Source organism: Poecilia formosa, unplaced genomic scaffold (genome assembly GCF_000485575.1).
Source record: "Poecilia formosa unplaced genomic scaffold, Poecilia_formosa-5.1.2 Scaffold156, whole genome shotgun sequence".
NCBI lineage: Eukaryota > Metazoa > Chordata > Actinopteri > Cyprinodontiformes > Poeciliidae > Poecilia > Poecilia formosa.
Window position 1 is genome coordinate 1,362,518 of NW_006800095.1, and position 18,752 is coordinate 1,381,269.

An 18,752-nucleotide genomic window follows, 5' to 3' on the forward strand; every position below is an offset into this window, starting at 1 on the left:
CATATTTTATTATTTGTGTACAATGCAAGAACCAACACAGTGGAGTTGCAGCAGCTAATTGCTTCCTATATAGTGAACGATAACATTCTTTTATCTCATTTGGTGCTGTATTACCAGGTGTGTGTTTCTTTGCTTCCTGTGTGGCTCTGAAGCTCTGGAACATCGTCCCAATGTCCCTACGATTCGCAGACTGCACACACTCCTAAGAAATAACTGAAGGTGTTTTTATTTCATACATAAAGACAGGCCTTTATGTATGTCTTATTATTTTGCATTTGCGATATATGTCTGTGAAAAGTTTTTTGCAAAACTTCGTATGCATTAAAACTTAAAAAAAGAGTCTAGGATTAAAACTACAATAATGTTCCATTGGTAACACTTTATTTGAAGGGGGGTGAATAAGACTGTCATGACACTGTCATAAACATGTCATAACACCTGTCATGAACATGAATAAGCCTTCGTGAATATTTATGACTGTTGTCATAAAGCGTCATTCGGTAAATTATGACACTTTTAATACAAAGTTGACATTATTCAAAATGTCTTTATGACAACTTGACATTAACCAAGAAATCATTACTGTTTAAACTTTACCTTTAATAACATAAAGTTACCTAATTTTTAAAGTGCAATCAGTAATTCTTTTATAACAAATTTATATCAGTAATGATTTCTTGGTTAATGTCAAGTTGTCATAACAAAGACATTTTGAATAATGTCAACTTTGTATTAAAAGTGTCATAATTTACCGAATGACGCTTTATGACAACAGTCATAAATATTCATGAAGGCTTATTAACGTTCATGACAGGTGTTATGTCATGTTTATGACAGTGTCATGACAGTCTTATTCACCCCCTTCAAATAAAGTGTTACCGTTCCATTTATATCCTCCATTAGTTTGATGTTTTACTTAGAACCAACATTGTAAATAATGTTCACAGTTAAACATGTTAAAAGACTTCTTATTTACACAGTTATGTAAAAAAAAATCATAGTAAAGATATTGTAAATCATAACAAAAGCTATCTGAAAAACATACGTACAAGACTGAGTGAACACAGTCAAAATGTGTTCACTTAAGGAAAGGCTGACAGCCTAAACCCAAAAGTGGGAAACAAAGAGAAACAGACTGGCACGTAAGATCTAGGGCAAAACATTAAAAAGAGTTCCATCACATCTGGTGTTTTCCTTGATGCATTATAAATATAGGAGGGGTAATATATTATTTATACAGTATATGTTGTGGTATAACGCATTGAGACATATAAGGTATGTTTTCTGAACAGAGTCTCTCTCATACTCGCAGGGCTGGAAACTACAGAGATATTGCATTTAACACAGATATATGCTCATAGGCCAACCACTCGTGGTGTAGTTTGACATTAAACAGCTCTAGTTGATCGGTAAGAGCTTGCTGCGTAAAGCTCCATTATCTCAAACAGCCATCCTGATAATGATCTTAAGCACTGAGACGGGCAATTAGGATTGGACTGTTCAGAAACTGGCCCACTAGATCAAAGCAAGGAATGAGTAGCTGCGTGAGCCGACCAGAAATAAATGGGCTGGAATGGTGTGTCACTGGCTAAATAGTCTTAACATCCAAACACTATTTCAGAGTGCGCTCTCCGTCGTTATAATCTCCCACAATTGTCATGCCAGGTCAGGAGGACTCGGTGGGCCTTTATTTCTTTTAAAAGACCGTACACGCTTTGATGTGGCTTGAAAGATGTTCACTAGTTAAACAGACAAAGTTGCTTTTCAAAAGAGAGACAAGAAGCCACTTTGCTTCTAGATAAGGCAGCCTTTTATTGGGGCTTTGTGGGATTGTGCGTGGTATCTACAATTCAAAGGTATTGTTAACCCTCTTTTGAAATGCATTTCTAAGAGTTGTAACAAAAGTGCGTCAAGTGGTGCCATCAAAAGCTATCAAGTGTTCCTTATGTCTGAGACGCATAGCCGGATATTGAAACGACAATCCATTTCCACTTTTTCTCTAAGTCACATTTGCCCGATATGCATGAATTAAGCCAACTACGATCATGTTTACACTAAATCAGAGTCTTATATGTTTACATAAAAACTGTAAAAGAGTAGCCTCATTACAAATGTGCATCTTACTCCATGATTTTGTGATTTTATGTGATAGACCAAGGCAATAATTGGGGCGTGGAAGGCAACTTATTTTTAAACCCTTCAACATTACAGTGTAATACGTATGGCATGCATGCGTTCTACCAAGTGATACAATACTTTCTAGAGCCATCGTTCACCCCAACTGCAGCTGAAAATATTTCTGCAGAATGTCAAACCTTTGCACATCTGCAGATCAAAGAAAATGCCACCCCTTTTTTTCCAGGGCAGCTTTTGCTCAGTCAGATTTTATGAAGAGTCTGCTTTAAAGCTGCAGTAGGTAAATTTCATAAAATATGTATTTTACACATTTGTTCAAAATGTCACTGCCGTGACAGTAAAACAAGAAACAGATAATCTGTGAAAAAAAAATCAAGCTCCTTTGTCTTCTCCCAGGGGTCCTACTGCCATCTGCAGAAATATACCACTGCAAATCAGAAACAACCAATAAGAGTCAGGAGGAGGGTCTTAGTATTGTCAATCATACTCGTGTACATGCTGCTTTGGATTACAAATTTGCTGCAGCTGTTCAAATGGTGGAAAACAACGTACCATTAAAGGTAAACTGTTTATCTGCCACCATCAGAGGCCATGCTAACTAACATGCGCATTCGCTGCATGGGGGAAGAGTGTGAGCAGCTCTTACATAAGCATGATTGATTGCCGGTTTGTTTCTGACGGATGTATTTCTGCAGATGGTAGTAGGACCACAGGGAGGAAGCAAATGAGTTTGATTTTTTTTCATTGATTAACTGTCTCCTGTTATACTGTCACGACATAGTGACCAGAAAAATAGAAACATTTTTATGTTTTATGATTTTCTTTAAAGATTGTTCTGATTTTAAGCTCCATCCATCTTCCCGTGATGGGAAGTATCACCGCAGTATAATACTATCAGGAAAACTAAAGTCGAGAGAGTGCAGCAATATAAGAACAATGTAGGACTCGTCAAAATATACAGGTAGATATTTCGACGACATAAACACGTATGTAGATGCCGTCCCACCTCCTACGTCCACATCCTCCAGGATGTGAGATATTTCTAGGTGATCATCACTCAGCCTAACATAGTGCCTCTGTCAGTTTGCCATTTTCCTGCTGTCCATTCCTTTGTCATCTTTTCTCCTGCTTTCCACACAATGTAAAAGAAGAAGGCGATTCATCAGGTCAGATCACTGATGTTCCATTGCTTCATCCAGTTCTGACACTCGCCTGTCCATCAAAGACACTTTGAGCGAGGGGAAAAAGCTCAGCCTGGGCGTCCTTACTGGTCTACAGCTGTACAGCCCAAAAAGCAAGCAGCAGCACACTGTGTGATCTACCACCTTTCTATTAAAGTCGGCGTAAAGGTTCACAGCAATTTAATGACTGTATAATGGGATCTACGGGATCTCACCACCTTTGCTTCCTACACATCAATGTACAATGGGCGGCAGTAGGGATCCTGTAGCGGTTCACTGAATCTTCTTTCTTGGACTTTATTTTGTAGGTAGAGCAGTCGTAAGACCTGCTGCTCTGTAAAAGCTTTCGTATGAGACTACAACAAATTGGGCTTTGTCAGCTTTTTTCATTCATCCACTGTTGCTGCTTCTAAATCCAAAAGGGTAGACTGACCTGGAATTTGGGGCGCATCGTACATTCAAAGGAATCAGTATCCTGTAAGCGTTAACGTTCATATTTATTCAATGAAAGGCACTTTAGAATGAGAAAAATGTGGTTTACTTTTATTGAGGTGGCAATTTCTTTAGTTTTATTCAGGAAAATGTAATGTAAGGATTGTACCCTGGCTAAGACGTTTGGTTTTAAGAATTTTTACTAAGTCAGTTCTGAAACAGCTGCATGTTTCATGGTGATAATTTTTTTAACAGTGGAATCCATGTTTTAATGACAAACACTGGTAAATGTCACAGGCAAACAGATGACATTTTGGGATTTTGGGATGGTTATTTGCACAGAAATGTGTATTGTGTCATGTACTATCTCCGTTTCACCCTCAATTAAACTAGTAACGCCAACAACCTGGATAAGCAGTCAGCTTATCTCTGCACAAGATGTGAACAATGCTCCACGGTCTCCAGGATCTCAATCATCGTTTGGATGGGTTGGATCATGCCGTCCTCTGTTTCATTATGTGAAGGTATTCACGATGCTGCTGGGTTCTTACTAATCACTAAGAAGGTTTTTCTTCCATGCGTCCCTGGCCTTCCTTCCACACAGTAATGAGATGCTTCTTTACAATCTATAGAATTTCCCTTTAATGGCTCATCTATGCAGCTCTTTGCCGAGAACATTACATTAATTGAAACACTACCATCTGTGTGTGGGTGGGATGAAGTCGTAGCCCCATCTAGACACTAGATATGCTGCTACTAGCCTTCTGAACCAGGACCCGTATATATGCTGACACCAACAGGACCACAGGTTCATCACATCAACATGCTAAAATGAGTGAGGGAACTCCTCAAGCTCCATAACGAGTAACGGGGAGCACATTGCATTCTTGTTGCAACTATGAAGATTTCTCCAACACAGACTTTATTCTAATGCTCTGAGTTTGTTGTGAAGTGGGCTTGAGATGGAGACCACCATGCTGTTTTCATTTGCACTGCTTTCCATACAGCTACAACTGTTTGCTCTATTGATCAACACATTTAGATGCGAGGCTTAGATTTTGAATTTTATTATTCTAAATTCATTCTTAATTCTCTACATCAGGTTGTTAGCTGTATGTGCTGCTTTGTGTCATAAAATCATGTTATTCTAGTGATTAATAAAGTTTCCAATCTAATCTAATTCAATCCAATAATTAGGTTTTATTGAGATGAACTTCACAGGATGATCCTCTTCTGCTGCTCTGCTATTCATTTTGAATGAAGTGTGGAAGACTCAGAATGCCGTCACGTGACTCACTTTATGCTGATGGCATATTCGTTGCAGTCTTTGCTCCGGTGCCGAACCAGATAAGTGCTGTTCCCTCTGTCGATGAGCTCCACCTCAGCCTGGTATCTCTCCATTAGCCCTGCAAACCTGAGCAATCAATGAACAACTACTGCACTTACACCGCGGCCCATTCATGACATAACAATGAAAACAGTGGATAGCAATCAATAACATAGTGCAGAAATGAATCATGGTTATCATACACAATCTCTGTTTTCTTACCAAAGCTGGGAAGAATAATCGACAGGTTTTGGAACCTGGCGGAGAGAGGAATTGTGGTTATTTTGTGTTTTAATGCGATCGATACAAAGGGTGGAGGTCATTAGAGGTAATGTGATATTCAAGCCACATCTGATGGCTAAAATAAGTCTTCTTCAGTGAAAAAAGGCAATTCTAAGTCCAACACCTCATTGCTCAGACGTCAATAGTAGCCATTATCTACTGAATGCGTTGTAATCACACTAGATTTTGTTATTGATTTGGATAAATACAAACACTTACACATGGGTAAGGCCTCACAGCATCACTTGGAAAGAAGCCAGTCTTGCTTGTCGCCAGAATTTTGCCCTGCAATGGCAGCCGTTTGTTAATCGCATTATATTTGTCTGGGTTAAGATCAACTTTCTCCCTCCCCCTCCCCCCCTTTTTAACCATCCTCCTGTACCCCCGCTCTCGGTTCAGTAAATCCTCAGCAATTAGCACACAACAAGCAGTGCATCTAATTTGCAGCCTGAGTTAATTATGGTTCAAAGTCTGCCGGCAGTTAGATTTGTACTGCATCAAAACAAGAGCCTCGTTTTAACACTAAATAATGGATCGTATTCTAGTCTTTTAATATCTAAATAGTGTGAGCGCGGGCTCACGCCAGAGACACGCGGCTGCTTTTCAGGAAACCTGCCCAAAGCAATCGCAAGTTTTATGTGCTCATCTGTAATTCTTTAAAACAAACAACAGAAACTTTTGTCTGCGTCAAATAAAACCTACTGCTAAAATGAACCTCTCTATTTCTAACGCATATACACCACACATAGAAAACAGACCTGCTAAAGCGCCTTTTCCACCTTTAAAAATGTGCAACTCAACAGAAAAACAAGAGGGAATGTTTACACACCAGGATGCTGCTGCGTTCAGAATTAGCCACCACATTCAAACTCCTCTTGCGATCACCGTAAGTCTGGGCTTATGACGTATGATGGCAAGTCGGCCATCTTCCAAAGACATTTGGCATCTTGTGAAAAATGTGTTAGAGCTGCAATAATGAGTTCTGAGAAAACCATGGACTGAAACGTTGAACAAGCACACCTTACAGGTCGCTCCACCTTGATCTCTGCTGCCCTACAGTCGTCCCTCCACAGCTGAGCCTGCCGAGAACTTGAGATGTCAACAGTTTTCCTGTTGATATCTCACAACTTTAACCAATCATTGCTGAGAGATTTTTCATTATCTATTTATAGGTTGTTTCTGTGTCATTAGCAGAGCTGCAGCACACTGGCAATGTTGAGCTTAAATGACAGTACACAGGGGATAGGTGTGAGTAGCTTGAACAAATGGACAGTGCTAAGGCCTTCCCCCTTCCTCTGATTGGTTGTTTCTGACTAGGAGTGGTGTGTTTTTGGCAGTAGGACCACTGGGAGGAGCCAAAGGAAATTGACTTTTTCTTTCTACACAGATTATCTGTCTCATATTCAGGACATACCGACAGTTTTAACAAAAATGTGAAAATAAAAAAAAAATACATTTCAATGTATGAAAAAACCAAGGCTGAAATTTTGGGTCATAATTTCAAATAGTTGTGGGCAACTTGGGGGGGGGGGGGGAAACCTTCTGACCTGTATGTGCTAGGAAGCTCAAAATTAAAAGGAACTTCATCTTTCATCACAACAATGCAAAGAACACATCCATATCATCAAAAGAATGACTTTAACAGAAGATTACAGTTTTGTAATCACCTGGTCAGAGTCCAGATCTGTGAATCTGGCCAAAACCCTGAAGAAGGCTGGAGCCCATAAAATCAGACAGATTTTAAGTGATTTTGCAAAGTGGTAAAAGAAAAAAACAGCTAAATTAGGACCTGTGCTGACTCAACAGGGTGAGCAAACCTATGCCACCACCTATTTTACCTAAATTGTTTGTTTTTTCAGGTTAAAGGTTACAGGTCACTACAAAATGTGAAACAAAAAGTTCTAAGATGAATTCTCCTTGTCACTTTTTTTTTTTTTTTCATTTTACATCAAACAAACCTAGCATTATAACAGGAGTAAGCTAAACCTAAACTTAAATAGACACTTTAAGTTTAGGTTTAGCTTCTAGTACAGCTTTAATCCACCAACATGTTTTCGAAAACAATAAGAACATCTGTCAGCATTAACCTAATAATACGGGCTTACAAGTTCAAATTCGAGGTCAATTTGAAGTCCATTGAGCGAACATGAGAAGACAAGAAGTGGTGGGGACACGTTAAGCTTCTCATTCAGCTTCCTGCCCTGTTTATGCTTCCCTCCTCACTCCTCTTTATTAGGGTATGAAATGCTTTTTGGAGCCATCCAAGCCCCGGCAGTAACTAAATTGGATAGCGAATCTTTACCCATCTCTATGATTCATTCTGTGTAATAACATTTCATCAAAGGTTTTTAAGAGAGCCCTTCTCTATTCGTTATGCTTTCGATAAGCGTATGATACAGATTAAACTTATTACTCTGTTGGCATAAACAGGCAGCAGCCAGAGGATCAAATGAAATTACAGTGATTGATTGTATTGTTCTGCCAGGGGGATGGGGGATAATTGCCTTCTGGGTAACAGGGGATATGAATTCTCAGTGTTCTGTAATTCCATCCTCTGGCGCCACCAGGGACGCTGAAGATTAAAGGCACCCTGTGGAGTTTTCATTGTAAACAAACAAGGTTCTGTTCAGATTCAGTGTTTTTCCCCCCAAATTGTATTGTGTGCAACTATAAGACCTTTTAAACTTGTTTACGTGAAACCGTTTAGAAAATCTTTTGTTTTATTAATCCTTTTTTTTTAGTTCATTCTCACTGCAAGTAGCTGGGATCCAAATAAAGCAGTTTGAATTTGCAGGCTACATGAACATATTTTGATTATTTTTTGTCAAAATCGATTTTTGCTTTTTAAATAACTGTATTTTTTTAATGTAAAAATATATAAAAGCAAACAATCTTTAAATTATGTGAATTCATTTTATGAAACACTGGCACAAGCCTGTGTACATGCATGTTTGCCAATCCCAGTGTTACCATTCTGGACTGAACAATTCCATCAGCTGGAAATGATCACTATTTACATATCTTTGGTTTTATGTATTTATTTATGGTTACTGTCCTTTTGGATGAGCTTTTATTGTTGTATTGCAGTTTCGCCCCTGCTTCCAAGACAAATTTCTCCTACGGGAGACTAATAAAATTATCTTATCTTCCCCACAGAAGTGTCAGCATTCATGAATAGATGGGGGATAAAGGCAAATCCTGAAATGTCGTTGCTGTCTCAAATAGTATCTGAAAATGCTGTGACCTGCTATTAAAATTGAATAGTTTTCAAATGCAGTACTTAACAGACACATTTTAGCAGCGCTGGATCCAACTTCTTCTCCCTTTTCAGTTCAAAATTGTGCATCTGTGTCAAATTTTGTAAACGTTCAACAAGCCCGTGTAACAGAATTCCTTCAGCTGACCTATGGCAAACCCATCTTCCCTTTGGTATTTCTGAACAGGCACTTCACCATGGGCTATGCTGAACTTCATATGTCACTGATCTCCTACTGAAAGGTCCTGGTGTAAAAACACACTTAGCAGGGAAATCGCCTGCACTGGAACGCCGGGTTTCCCAGCTTGAATCGTGTTTCAAAATCACAACAAAACTTCATAATGAAATGAATGGAGAACAAAATTAACTTTATATATTACTCTAAGTGTAATTTCACATGAAACGTTCTCAGCCGAAGACTGTTTGAATTTGCTTTCCAGAGCTGATTACCATCTTGTGGAGTTATTAGTTGTGTGCAAACCTTCAGCTGTTAAACATGCGGTCCTGGTAAACACTGCAACTCTGTGTCATACAGCGAGTCATCATGAGCTCACTCATGGCTGGAGAAATTATTTATCATCCCCGAAGTTACAAGTAGCCCCCTAGAATCAACCTTCCTTTAAAACAAGAAGGCGTTTATATAGTTTCATTATTACTATCTTAAATCTCCCATGATCCTTTGGTTAGGGCAATGACACAGCTTTGCACAAACATCCCAAAGGCTCCGCAATCATCTCCTTTGATTTTCAAAGAGAATTTATGAAGGAAATGTTACTGGTTTCCAGTTTATGTGTCTTTGTCTCTACAGCTACAATTTTCTTGATTTTAATAAGGACTGTTTCTTTTCGCCTGTGTACCTCTTGTCTCCTTCTCAACACCAATTTATGACAAACGGTTTACACCCAGCGCAAGTCCAGACCTAAATCTGATTGAAAATTTGTGGCAAGACTAAATTTAATTCATAAATATTTATTTAGAAAACAAAAAAAAACATTATTGTCTGTGGTAATAAGTCTGTCTGGGAAATATTCTAGAAAAACACACATCTACCACTGGTAACCTTTAGCAAGGCAGCTCCCGGTATCATTATGCAGCAGGCATATACGCAGAAATGTGTTTCACCACCTTATTGCTCCGATTATGCTCTTACAGCATGCACCATTGCCATGGTAGCAAACAATGCAGTGCCATCAGTTCTAGGGCATGACATTCTGGTTGCTACTCAGCCAGCTTACAACAAGTCTCCTGGCACTCATGTCCTCGTCCTCCAACTCGTACGGTGACACAACAGAGAGAATCATAGGGCATCAGAAATCGGGCTAACTGCCCACTCCCAGCTGGGCTGCTGGCAAAGGTTGCTCTGATTGGAGTAGCACCAGAAGGAGAATGAGGCTTTGATGTCACCATAAAACAGAGCCGGAAGCAGTGAGGTAGGCTGCCAACAGACCACAGATAACTCTGTCTTTTCAAAATAGATAAGGTCAAAGACCATGAACTGCTGGCTTACGTCGTGAGAGGTTTGCACAATTTGCCGGAGCACAAAGTGGCAAATAAGCAGTAAAACATCCTGGGGGGGGTAAAGGGTTTGTAGCTTCATCGTTTCATTGTGTCACCTAATTAATCAACTGAAGCCACTAATTGGTTAGATCATCCGATGGCTCTGATTCAATCTAAGCAGTGACAGAAAGGACAGATATCCCATCTGTAAGGTGGCTGGAGTCCAGTGGAGTTCATGTGGTAGTTCTGATGGCAGCTGACCTCATAAGGCAGCACAGAGAGTCTGATGAACAGCCACAAACAGAATCAGCAATTCATCAGGAAGAAAGCTGCCACAAAAGATAAACCGTTGCCATTGCTACGCTGACATCTGGCTAATAGTCCACCGATTTCGCTTGTCTCAAAGTGGATACGATGGAGTTCAAACGCAAAACACATTCAAACCAGTGTTAGTGGAAAGACATTTCATGTGTCTTACCAGTCAAGTGAGTCTGAACATATTATTTTTTCATAAAGTCACAGATGTGGACATGAAACAGGAATGAGTAGACTGTGACACACACCTGCCACCAGGAGCTGTGCAGGTCAGCAAACATCAACTCAATTACATCCCCTGCCTGAATGCTTAGTGGGGGCCCACACAGGGGACTGGGGATGCCGCTGTAGTCTCTGATCACAATCATCCTCGGTAAACCTGGCAGACAGGGAACACAAACAGTCAGATTCCACGTTCTCTGCTTTTAGTTCAGAGTATTATGAAGGCAAAGTAGAGGAATCTCACAATGTGTAATAAAGGCTACTTTTCTGCACGAAATCAGAAAAAATCCAGTTAAATAATGTGAGTAAGTTAGTACATATTATAAAGAGAACTACTAAGATAAAATAACTATTGAAAAACATAAAAAAAATGATCAATTACAAAATATTTCAAAGTATGAAATCCTTACAATTCAGAAGTCCTGAAAATTAAAAAAATCCTAAAACATTAAAGAGATCCTGATCTAAAAAACTTTTTATTTTATTTTTTTTTTTAGATCAGGATGTGACGTGTTCATTTACTTAAATTTCTCAGCCTACTTCGTGTTGTTCAGCCGGTTCTACTAAAGTGATTTCTCAGTCTCTAATATTCTGTAAGTAATCAGGGATTAGGGAGCAAACACTTATAACCGCCTGTTTCAGCAGCTATACTGATGAAATGCAGTGTCTTGTTTTACGGGACTTTAAATGCAGGTTTTGATGAAACATCAGGCTGACACTGGTCTGCAAATAGTTACTTTTAAATGAGTTGGATCTGTATCTGGACCAAAACTAAAATCCTGGTCAGGACGTCCCTCAAAGGAGAACTCTTCAACATTTTGATACAAAACTGCATCAGGCAAAATGTAACTGACTGTGCCTATCGATACTCAGCAGAACAAAGAAAACATATCAAAAGCTATTGAGATTATCATTTATTCAGCAAATTCTTTCTATTCTTTCTCCAGCGCAAATTATTCCGTTGCTTTTAATTGACTGGTTTCATTCTCGACTCTTTCCCAGGTCTTTTAAGATCTGAAGCACTTAAAACGTTTCCACCCTAAAACCACCAATTTACCGTCACAGGAAATCCATCTCTTTGAATCCTGAAAGGTGGCACACCAATCTTTCCTCTGCACGGCAGAGCCAACACAGCCACAAGCATGGGGCTGAGGCAAAGACTAAACACCCCTGCCAACTTAAAAGACACAGCCACTTACTCTCCGCTGACTCACACATCTAGCCCGCCTCAGACAGATCACCCTTCCAGCTCCCGCTCCCCTGCAAACCAGCCTGAGGAAACTATTAGCTGACTGTGACCTCAGATGAATGGAATAGCTCGCATTCATGTTTTTAATAAGAACAATAAGCACGGCTGTCTTCCTCATAAACCCCCTTATGGAAATTGATTTATCACAAAGGCTCGCTCGGCTCAGCAGCCGAGGCTGAGGCTCGGCGGATTGCTCGGGGAGTGAGTCTGCATTTCTTTTCCAGTATTTCTCCTGCGTGCTTCTCATAATCATTCCACCCACTCCAATTCATCTCAATGCGATCAAGGGTTTAGGCACCATGGCGAGCAGAAGGAAAGAGGCTTTCTTTCTGGCTCTGGCTAACGATCCCTTGCTCATACTTTTATCTGGTCATTAAAATTTGTTAAATGTCTAAGTCAATTGGATATTCTGCTCCAGAAGAGAGCTGATTCGTGGCCTAACTTATGAGAAAATAGCATTCTGAATATATTTCATGGATGCACGAGTTCCATGACTGAAACTGTATCAGTTATTTCCATCTTTCTTAAAGTCTCTGCTACAAGGCCGAGATGAAATGATTTAAAAGAAAAAGTGTGTGAAGCCCTCTGCAGGTTAACAAACTTGCTCAAGTGGTCAAATCATGCTGACCTGGGCCTGGCGGTGCTGCGTTCTCCTGTAAATTGTGAAAAAAACAGAGGAAGTAAGAGAACAAAATAGTAAGAGGTAAAATATTCATTGTGCCTGCACAGGATCAGATTGACATGAGGAACGAGTCACACAATCACGTTGACGGTTTACGCTGTTTAAGTGATTTAGCCATTTTAGCACCAACGATAAAGGCCAAGAGTATTTTGTTTAGTTTTAGGGTAAAATTTTGAGAATATCTACAGTTTTCTGCCAGCAGCAAACGATTTAAAAACCTGTTATTGACTCAGTGAGCTGGTAGGTCGTTCAGTTTTGGCTTTTCTTACCAATAAGGGTTCAATTTGAGGATTTTAAAAGGTTGTAGCAGATTTAAAAAAAAAACTAAATTCAATCTGCTAGATTTTCTTGAATGGGAATCTGTTTGTTAATCACTTTGATGAAGGCTTCAGATGACATGTGTTGTGAAATGGCCATATTTAAATAAAACTGAATTGAATTGAAAATGCTAAAAGCAGTAGCTCTTCTCAGCTAACTCTCTTCATTAAATATAAATGAAATATAGTGAATGAATGGATAGTTGGATAAACAAACCATTCATTGTACGTTTAATACAAATAGTGATTACATTTTGTTTTCACAATTCACAGTGCCTGTTTGATTTATGAGACAAATTCATTTTTTAATAGCAGTTTTTTTTTTTATTTTAGCAACACTTTATTTACCTAATCTGGAAAAAACAAAAAGTAGAAACTTCTAAAGAAAGAAAGAAAAAAAAAACGCCCTAAATTTAAACATGAAATGAGACAGTTATTATTTAAAAAAAACACATCTCCTATCAACTTCATCCCACAAAAGGAGTGAAGTTAAAACTGCAATAAGAAGGTCACCTGTAGCTTTGTTGATGTTAATAGCAAAAGCCTTCGTTATCTTTCCAACCACAGACAAAATAAGAGTCCAGCTGCTGCTTCATGCCTGAATCGTTACGTTAGCTAAGATGTCTTAAGTCGAAGAAGAGAAACAGATCAGGTCTTACCTTGGGCCTCAGCTTGACAGGATCTGCAGGCAGGTGGGAAACAGACACAGTGAGAGGAATACAATATTAGACTATGGTGGCTTCTTGACATCCAACCTCAACTGTCAACCTCTGGTGGCCCTTATCATGCCTCTGAATGCATAAAAACCGCAGCGGTTGTGAAAGAGAGGAAGCTTGTCAGGCTCCTGAGCTGGCTTTAGCTGTGTGTGAACTGGGTGAGGGTAATGTATCTAAAAGCACCAGTCTGGAGGCACACATGAGGCTGTTCCAGACGCAGCATTAAAATTCAGCAAATACTTTTTTTTTTTTGTTAGTCTTAAGCTGCAAAAGCAGGGAGAAAATGTTTTTTATTTGGCACTTTTCTTATACAGAATGTGAAGGGAAATACGATGTTGGGAGCGAAAGGAGGGTTCAGGGTTAATGTTACTTTTACATATATTAATTTGAAAATAGTGAGGGGAAAAAGCATCCACATTTCTGCCTTCTGCAATCCAGAAAATAAATGCATGGAATTGCAATAAAGTTCTCCAAACATTTTACTCTAAAAAGCAGAACTCTGCTCTATAGATTACATGGTCATATAATGGCAGTTATGTACAGACAAAAAATACTTGCTCAGCTTGCTTAAATCTAAAGTCTGAGTGGTAATTAAACAAATAATTGGCTAATTTAGTGTTAAGTCTCACCTGTTCTCCCACAGGCTCCCAGTCGACCCAGACACTCTTTATGAGCCCCCAGGCCACATTTTTGACACCGATAGCCCTGGTTAAAGATGCCCCTGCAGACAGTAACAAAAGAAGAAGAAAAAAAGAAGAAAAAACAAAGCAAGTGACATAAAGAGATTTCTGGCTTCTGTCCCACTGTCAAAATAAATGAAATGACACAGGAAACAGAAACAGCTAACATGACAGTATGTACTTCATACAAGTTAAAAGCCTGAGTTTTAAAAAGTCATTAGGTGTAGCAGAACTAAACCATGGTTTTCCAGCAGAGAACTTGAAGTTTCTGCACGTCCTAAAATCTATCGTAAGGTCTCTTCATCAGGAATGCACAATTATTTTCAGATTAGTCTTAGTCTTAATGTTCTCTAAATCTTACCTGAGCAAAAGGTGACAGTAACTACAGGAAGTGATTCTTTCAAATGTGTGCATCTTGAACTGGTGGGAGTTGTGGTTAGCCTTTTCTGGTCGGATATTTGAGCTAAGAGCAAAAAATAAAACAAAAAAAATGGTGTCATGCATTATATATCAGCAGGTGTCGCAAAAAGAATACCCGCAGATGAAAAATCAGCAAAACTGACAAATATAAAATTACTTTGTGTAACTAATTTACAGCATTTGGCGATAAAACTTGAGGAATACCAGAGTTTATTTGAAGAATTTCATGAAGTTCTTGTCTGACGGGAGATAAATCTGACACTTGTTAGTCTTTCATATTTAATTTTACTACTGATATCTGAGATTAGATCTCAACAAGGCTGCAACTTTCTCAGCTGACATTTTAAAACCTGGAGATGCTTAGAGTATAATTTTCATCAAAAAAAATGTTCAATAACTTCAGAAACTTCACTTTAAAAACAACCTGACAAACAATCTGCTCTCACATCTACTTCTCCCACTGTTAGGAACAAACTCAGGACCTGCTGCTGGTATCCAGTCAGTAGCAAGGCCCAAATGAACCAAACAAACAAACAAAAAAAAAAAAAAAAACAACTCTCAGTTCAACCATCTAATATCTGAACAGTCAGATGGAAAGAGTTGCAGGTTTGCTTCAAAAATCATACTCTAAAAGTAAGCAATTTATTTTCAAAACCAGTGAAGTCTTGAGTGGGTAAGATGATGTTTTATGTCCTCCTGGAACAAGAGAATATTGGTCTTTGTGTTGTCTGTTTTCCTAAGAAACTAATTAACTCAGAGACCACTCTGTTACTGCCTGAGGTTTCTGAAGGCTGGTGTTTATCTCGTTTTTACAGCCCTGCCCCTTACGGAGTTTATGTTTTTCTGTCAAACTTAAATGTTTCAGGTTATCAAAAATGTTAGCGTCACAGCAGTTTTCAACTGATGATCTCGTTTAATAAGAGAAAACAGATATACAAACCAACTTAGCCCTTTGTAAAATGGAAATGTTTCAGTTCATGCTTCATTTGATTCGGCAGTAAAAGACAGACAGCAAGAATGTCATCAATGGAACAATGCTCGAAACGAACACAAGATCCCGTCTCACATTTTCCAAAAGAACATACTGATGACTCTTAAGACTTTTGGGAAAATACTCTGTTGGCAGACAAAGTCTGGGCTTAAATCCAGTTGCAATACTGTGGCACGATCTACGAAAGATCGATTATGCCTAAAATGTTAGCATCATTAACATTAATCTGTCTAAATTAAGACAATTCTGCAGGACAAAACTTATCCTGAGCCAAGTAAAATTAAATGATGGCACAACCGTTTAACACGTTTAGAGGTTGATAATATCCATCAATGAACAAAGTCAGTCCTGGAAAGATTTTTTTTTTTCCTTTATAAATTATATTATGGATTTTGTATTTATTAGGATTGTGTTATGTCTGATTTTAACATTTGTTTTATAACTTTAAGCATTTATTTGTAACAAAGGCAAATACTTTTTGTAACTGCATTGTAGCTCAAAGGACCTGCAGCACAATGTTTTCTTCTTATACTCAGTAGTTGTTACGTTAATTTGTTTTATTATTTTGTACATAACGTAGTCACTTAAAATTGGCTTTGGCCAAAAGAATAATAAGTGTTGCATCTCTATCGAAAGAAAAACAAGCACATATTGTTTCAGTGTGAGTGAATGTCTTCATAAAGCAAGTATAGTCCTTAGCACAATAAAGAGAGTAATTGAGTGCAGATAATTGCAGTTCTGCACGAGCTGAAGTATAGACGGAGCAACATGCATGACAAAAATAAACAAATATGTTTTCAGCGCTTAGGCACAATCCAGAGACCAGCTGAGTGCTCCCCTAAGTGAGTCTTCCATCGTGAGCTCACATCTTCTTCAGATGGCACAATTTTCACTTCCAGAATTGGACCTTCTGGTGTCATTACCCAATGCACAGAAGCACGCATAGCTTATTTCTGACTAAAACCCAGTAGAAAAAACAGTTTGGAGCCCAGAGAGAGAAGGGGGAAAAAAATCATTTTTGTAATGTTTGTGAAATGCACATTATGTTTTGGGCAAGTATCGGGGGTTTTGTGGTCCAGGGAGGGTGCAATTTACATTACCGCAAAACATTTCAGAACATCACGGCAATTTCAAAGCTCTAATGTATTCAGCAAGGTCAAAGCTTCAAGTGTTTATGAAGGGAGAGTGTGGAAACACGACGTTCCAGTCCGACGAGGCAATCTGAAACCGAAATAGCATTTTCCAATCAACAAAAGAAGACAAAGAGGATATCTGCCGATAAACTCCTCCAAATGTTACAGAACAACACAAACACAACAGTTTATCTCCGCAGAACACTGAACTGCAGAATCATCACAGCAGAGTGAGTTTACTGTAGCTCTGCAGCTCACTTTATATCAACACATAGCTGTGTAAGTGTGTGCATGTGTGTGTTTTTGTACTTTTTGTCAGCCGTGTGTGCTTGATTACGACTAAGACCTGATCAAACAGCACACATGAGAAAGTCAACAGCTCTCTCCACTTTGAAACAACACAGTTGCAAACAAAAGTAGATAAGCTCTATGCATAGACATGCATACAGTGACCTGTGTCAAGCAACCCGTTACCGTTCACGACTGGGGAGTTTTTGCCTCTGTGTACTTACATTGCCATTTCAAACTGATCCAACCACTTCTTCTTCAGCTCTTTGGTCTTAAAGAAAAGCTCGAAGCCCATATGTCCCTGCTGGTGAGTCACGAAGAAGCCGTAGCACCACTGCAGACATCGAGAAGACAAAATGGAAATGAAATTTTCCGACACCACATACGTATGAGTCAGAATAAGTACAATGACCTAATTTTGGATTTCAAAAATCGGGTTAGGTTTTATTTTCAGGGCAGGTTGATGTAGTGTTTTAGTAGGTCTTATGTTTCTTTTTTTATATATACCTTTTTCAAAAGCCAGAAAATAGAAGGAGTTTGTGATGCATCCTTTAAAAGGTATTCAATATTTCTTCAATATTTCTTGTGTAGTTCTGGAAAAAGCAAAAAGGGTGTCAACTGTCCCTGGTTTGCCCTCCAATGCACATCCTGACAGATGTCTCTTAGCAACCATACAAATGGCCTTTCAAAGTACATACAGACACATACAGTGTTCATAAACATTAAGTAAAACCTTTTTACATTACAGCTATTTTATTTCATGTAAGACCAGCACGATATTGCACATAATCAAGTTGGTGGAAGGAAAAGGTTTTTAAATCATTTTACAAATAAATATGTTAATATTCTATTGTACATATGATTATAGCCTTTGTACTCTGTTACCCCTAAATAAAATATAGTGCAACAAACATTTATCTTGGTTCTAGAGATGAATAACAGTGATTATGAAAACTGCTCTAGAGTTGAGTCACTTGATAAATAATTAATAGCATAAAAGCATATATATTTATCTAAAAAAAAAAGTGAATCACTCTAAGCCAGCCTTTAAGTTGTAACCCTGCCAGTTATCCAGTCCTAATAATGACAAGGTAAGTATGGCGGGTGAATAAGTGGCAGCTCTCTGACATAATGCTGTCAGCAATCCTCCCTGGTTTTAGTGCCAGTGAGGTCACCGGCTGCACAGATCAAGGAAAATATGTTGGCAGCTGAATTCTTTCAACATCAACAGAGCTGCTCCTGCAATATGAGTTTAACCAGAGTTCAGCCTGGAGAGCACTGAAAGGTTCAGGCTGTAAAAATGCACCTTTAGAGGAACCAACTTCCTGTTACATTTATAAATTCATAAGTATTACCTCTAAAAACTTAATCCCCGCCAATGATTTAAACCCCATCTAGCAGGGGCCACACAGCTACTGAGAACGCGTAAGGGAGACTAAAACATTTCTTACTTTTCAGGTAAGAAATTATTTCTTTAACCTGTTGACCACTAAGTAGCTCCAAAGTAGCACGTTAAGATTTATCCATTTCTAAATTAAGGTCCCTTGCTCTCGCCAACAATCTGCTTCCGCCGGTTGTGTCATATACAGTAATGTGAAAAGTAGTTGAGTTTCCCCGACAGTGATTAG

At 38.8% G+C, this 18,752-nt stretch overlaps 1 protein-coding gene across 2 annotated transcripts in view; it reads right to left on the reverse strand.

Annotated features, from left to right (window-relative positions):
* LOC103146350 (guanine nucleotide exchange factor VAV3-like) overlaps positions 1-18,752 on the reverse strand; it is a 59,581-nt gene that overhangs the window by 12,360 nt on the left and 28,469 nt on the right. For both annotated transcript variants that reach the window (XM_007564225.2, XM_007564226.2), the window contains exons 15-23: positions 17,349-17,458; positions 14,654-14,755; positions 14,242-14,333; positions 13,556-13,578; positions 12,526-12,550; positions 10,675-10,805; positions 5,578-5,643; positions 5,299-5,333; positions 5,047-5,163 (exon numbers count right to left, since the gene is read on the reverse strand). In XM_007564225.2, coding sequence (XP_007564287.1) covers positions 5,047-5,163; positions 5,299-5,333; positions 5,578-5,643; positions 10,675-10,805; positions 12,526-12,550; positions 13,556-13,578; positions 14,242-14,333; positions 14,654-14,755; positions 17,349-17,458 — 701 coding nt within the window. The remainder of the gene's footprint in view (positions 1-5,046; positions 5,164-5,298; positions 5,334-5,577; positions 5,644-10,674; positions 10,806-12,525; positions 12,551-13,555; positions 13,579-14,241; positions 14,334-14,653; positions 14,756-17,348; positions 17,459-18,752) is intronic.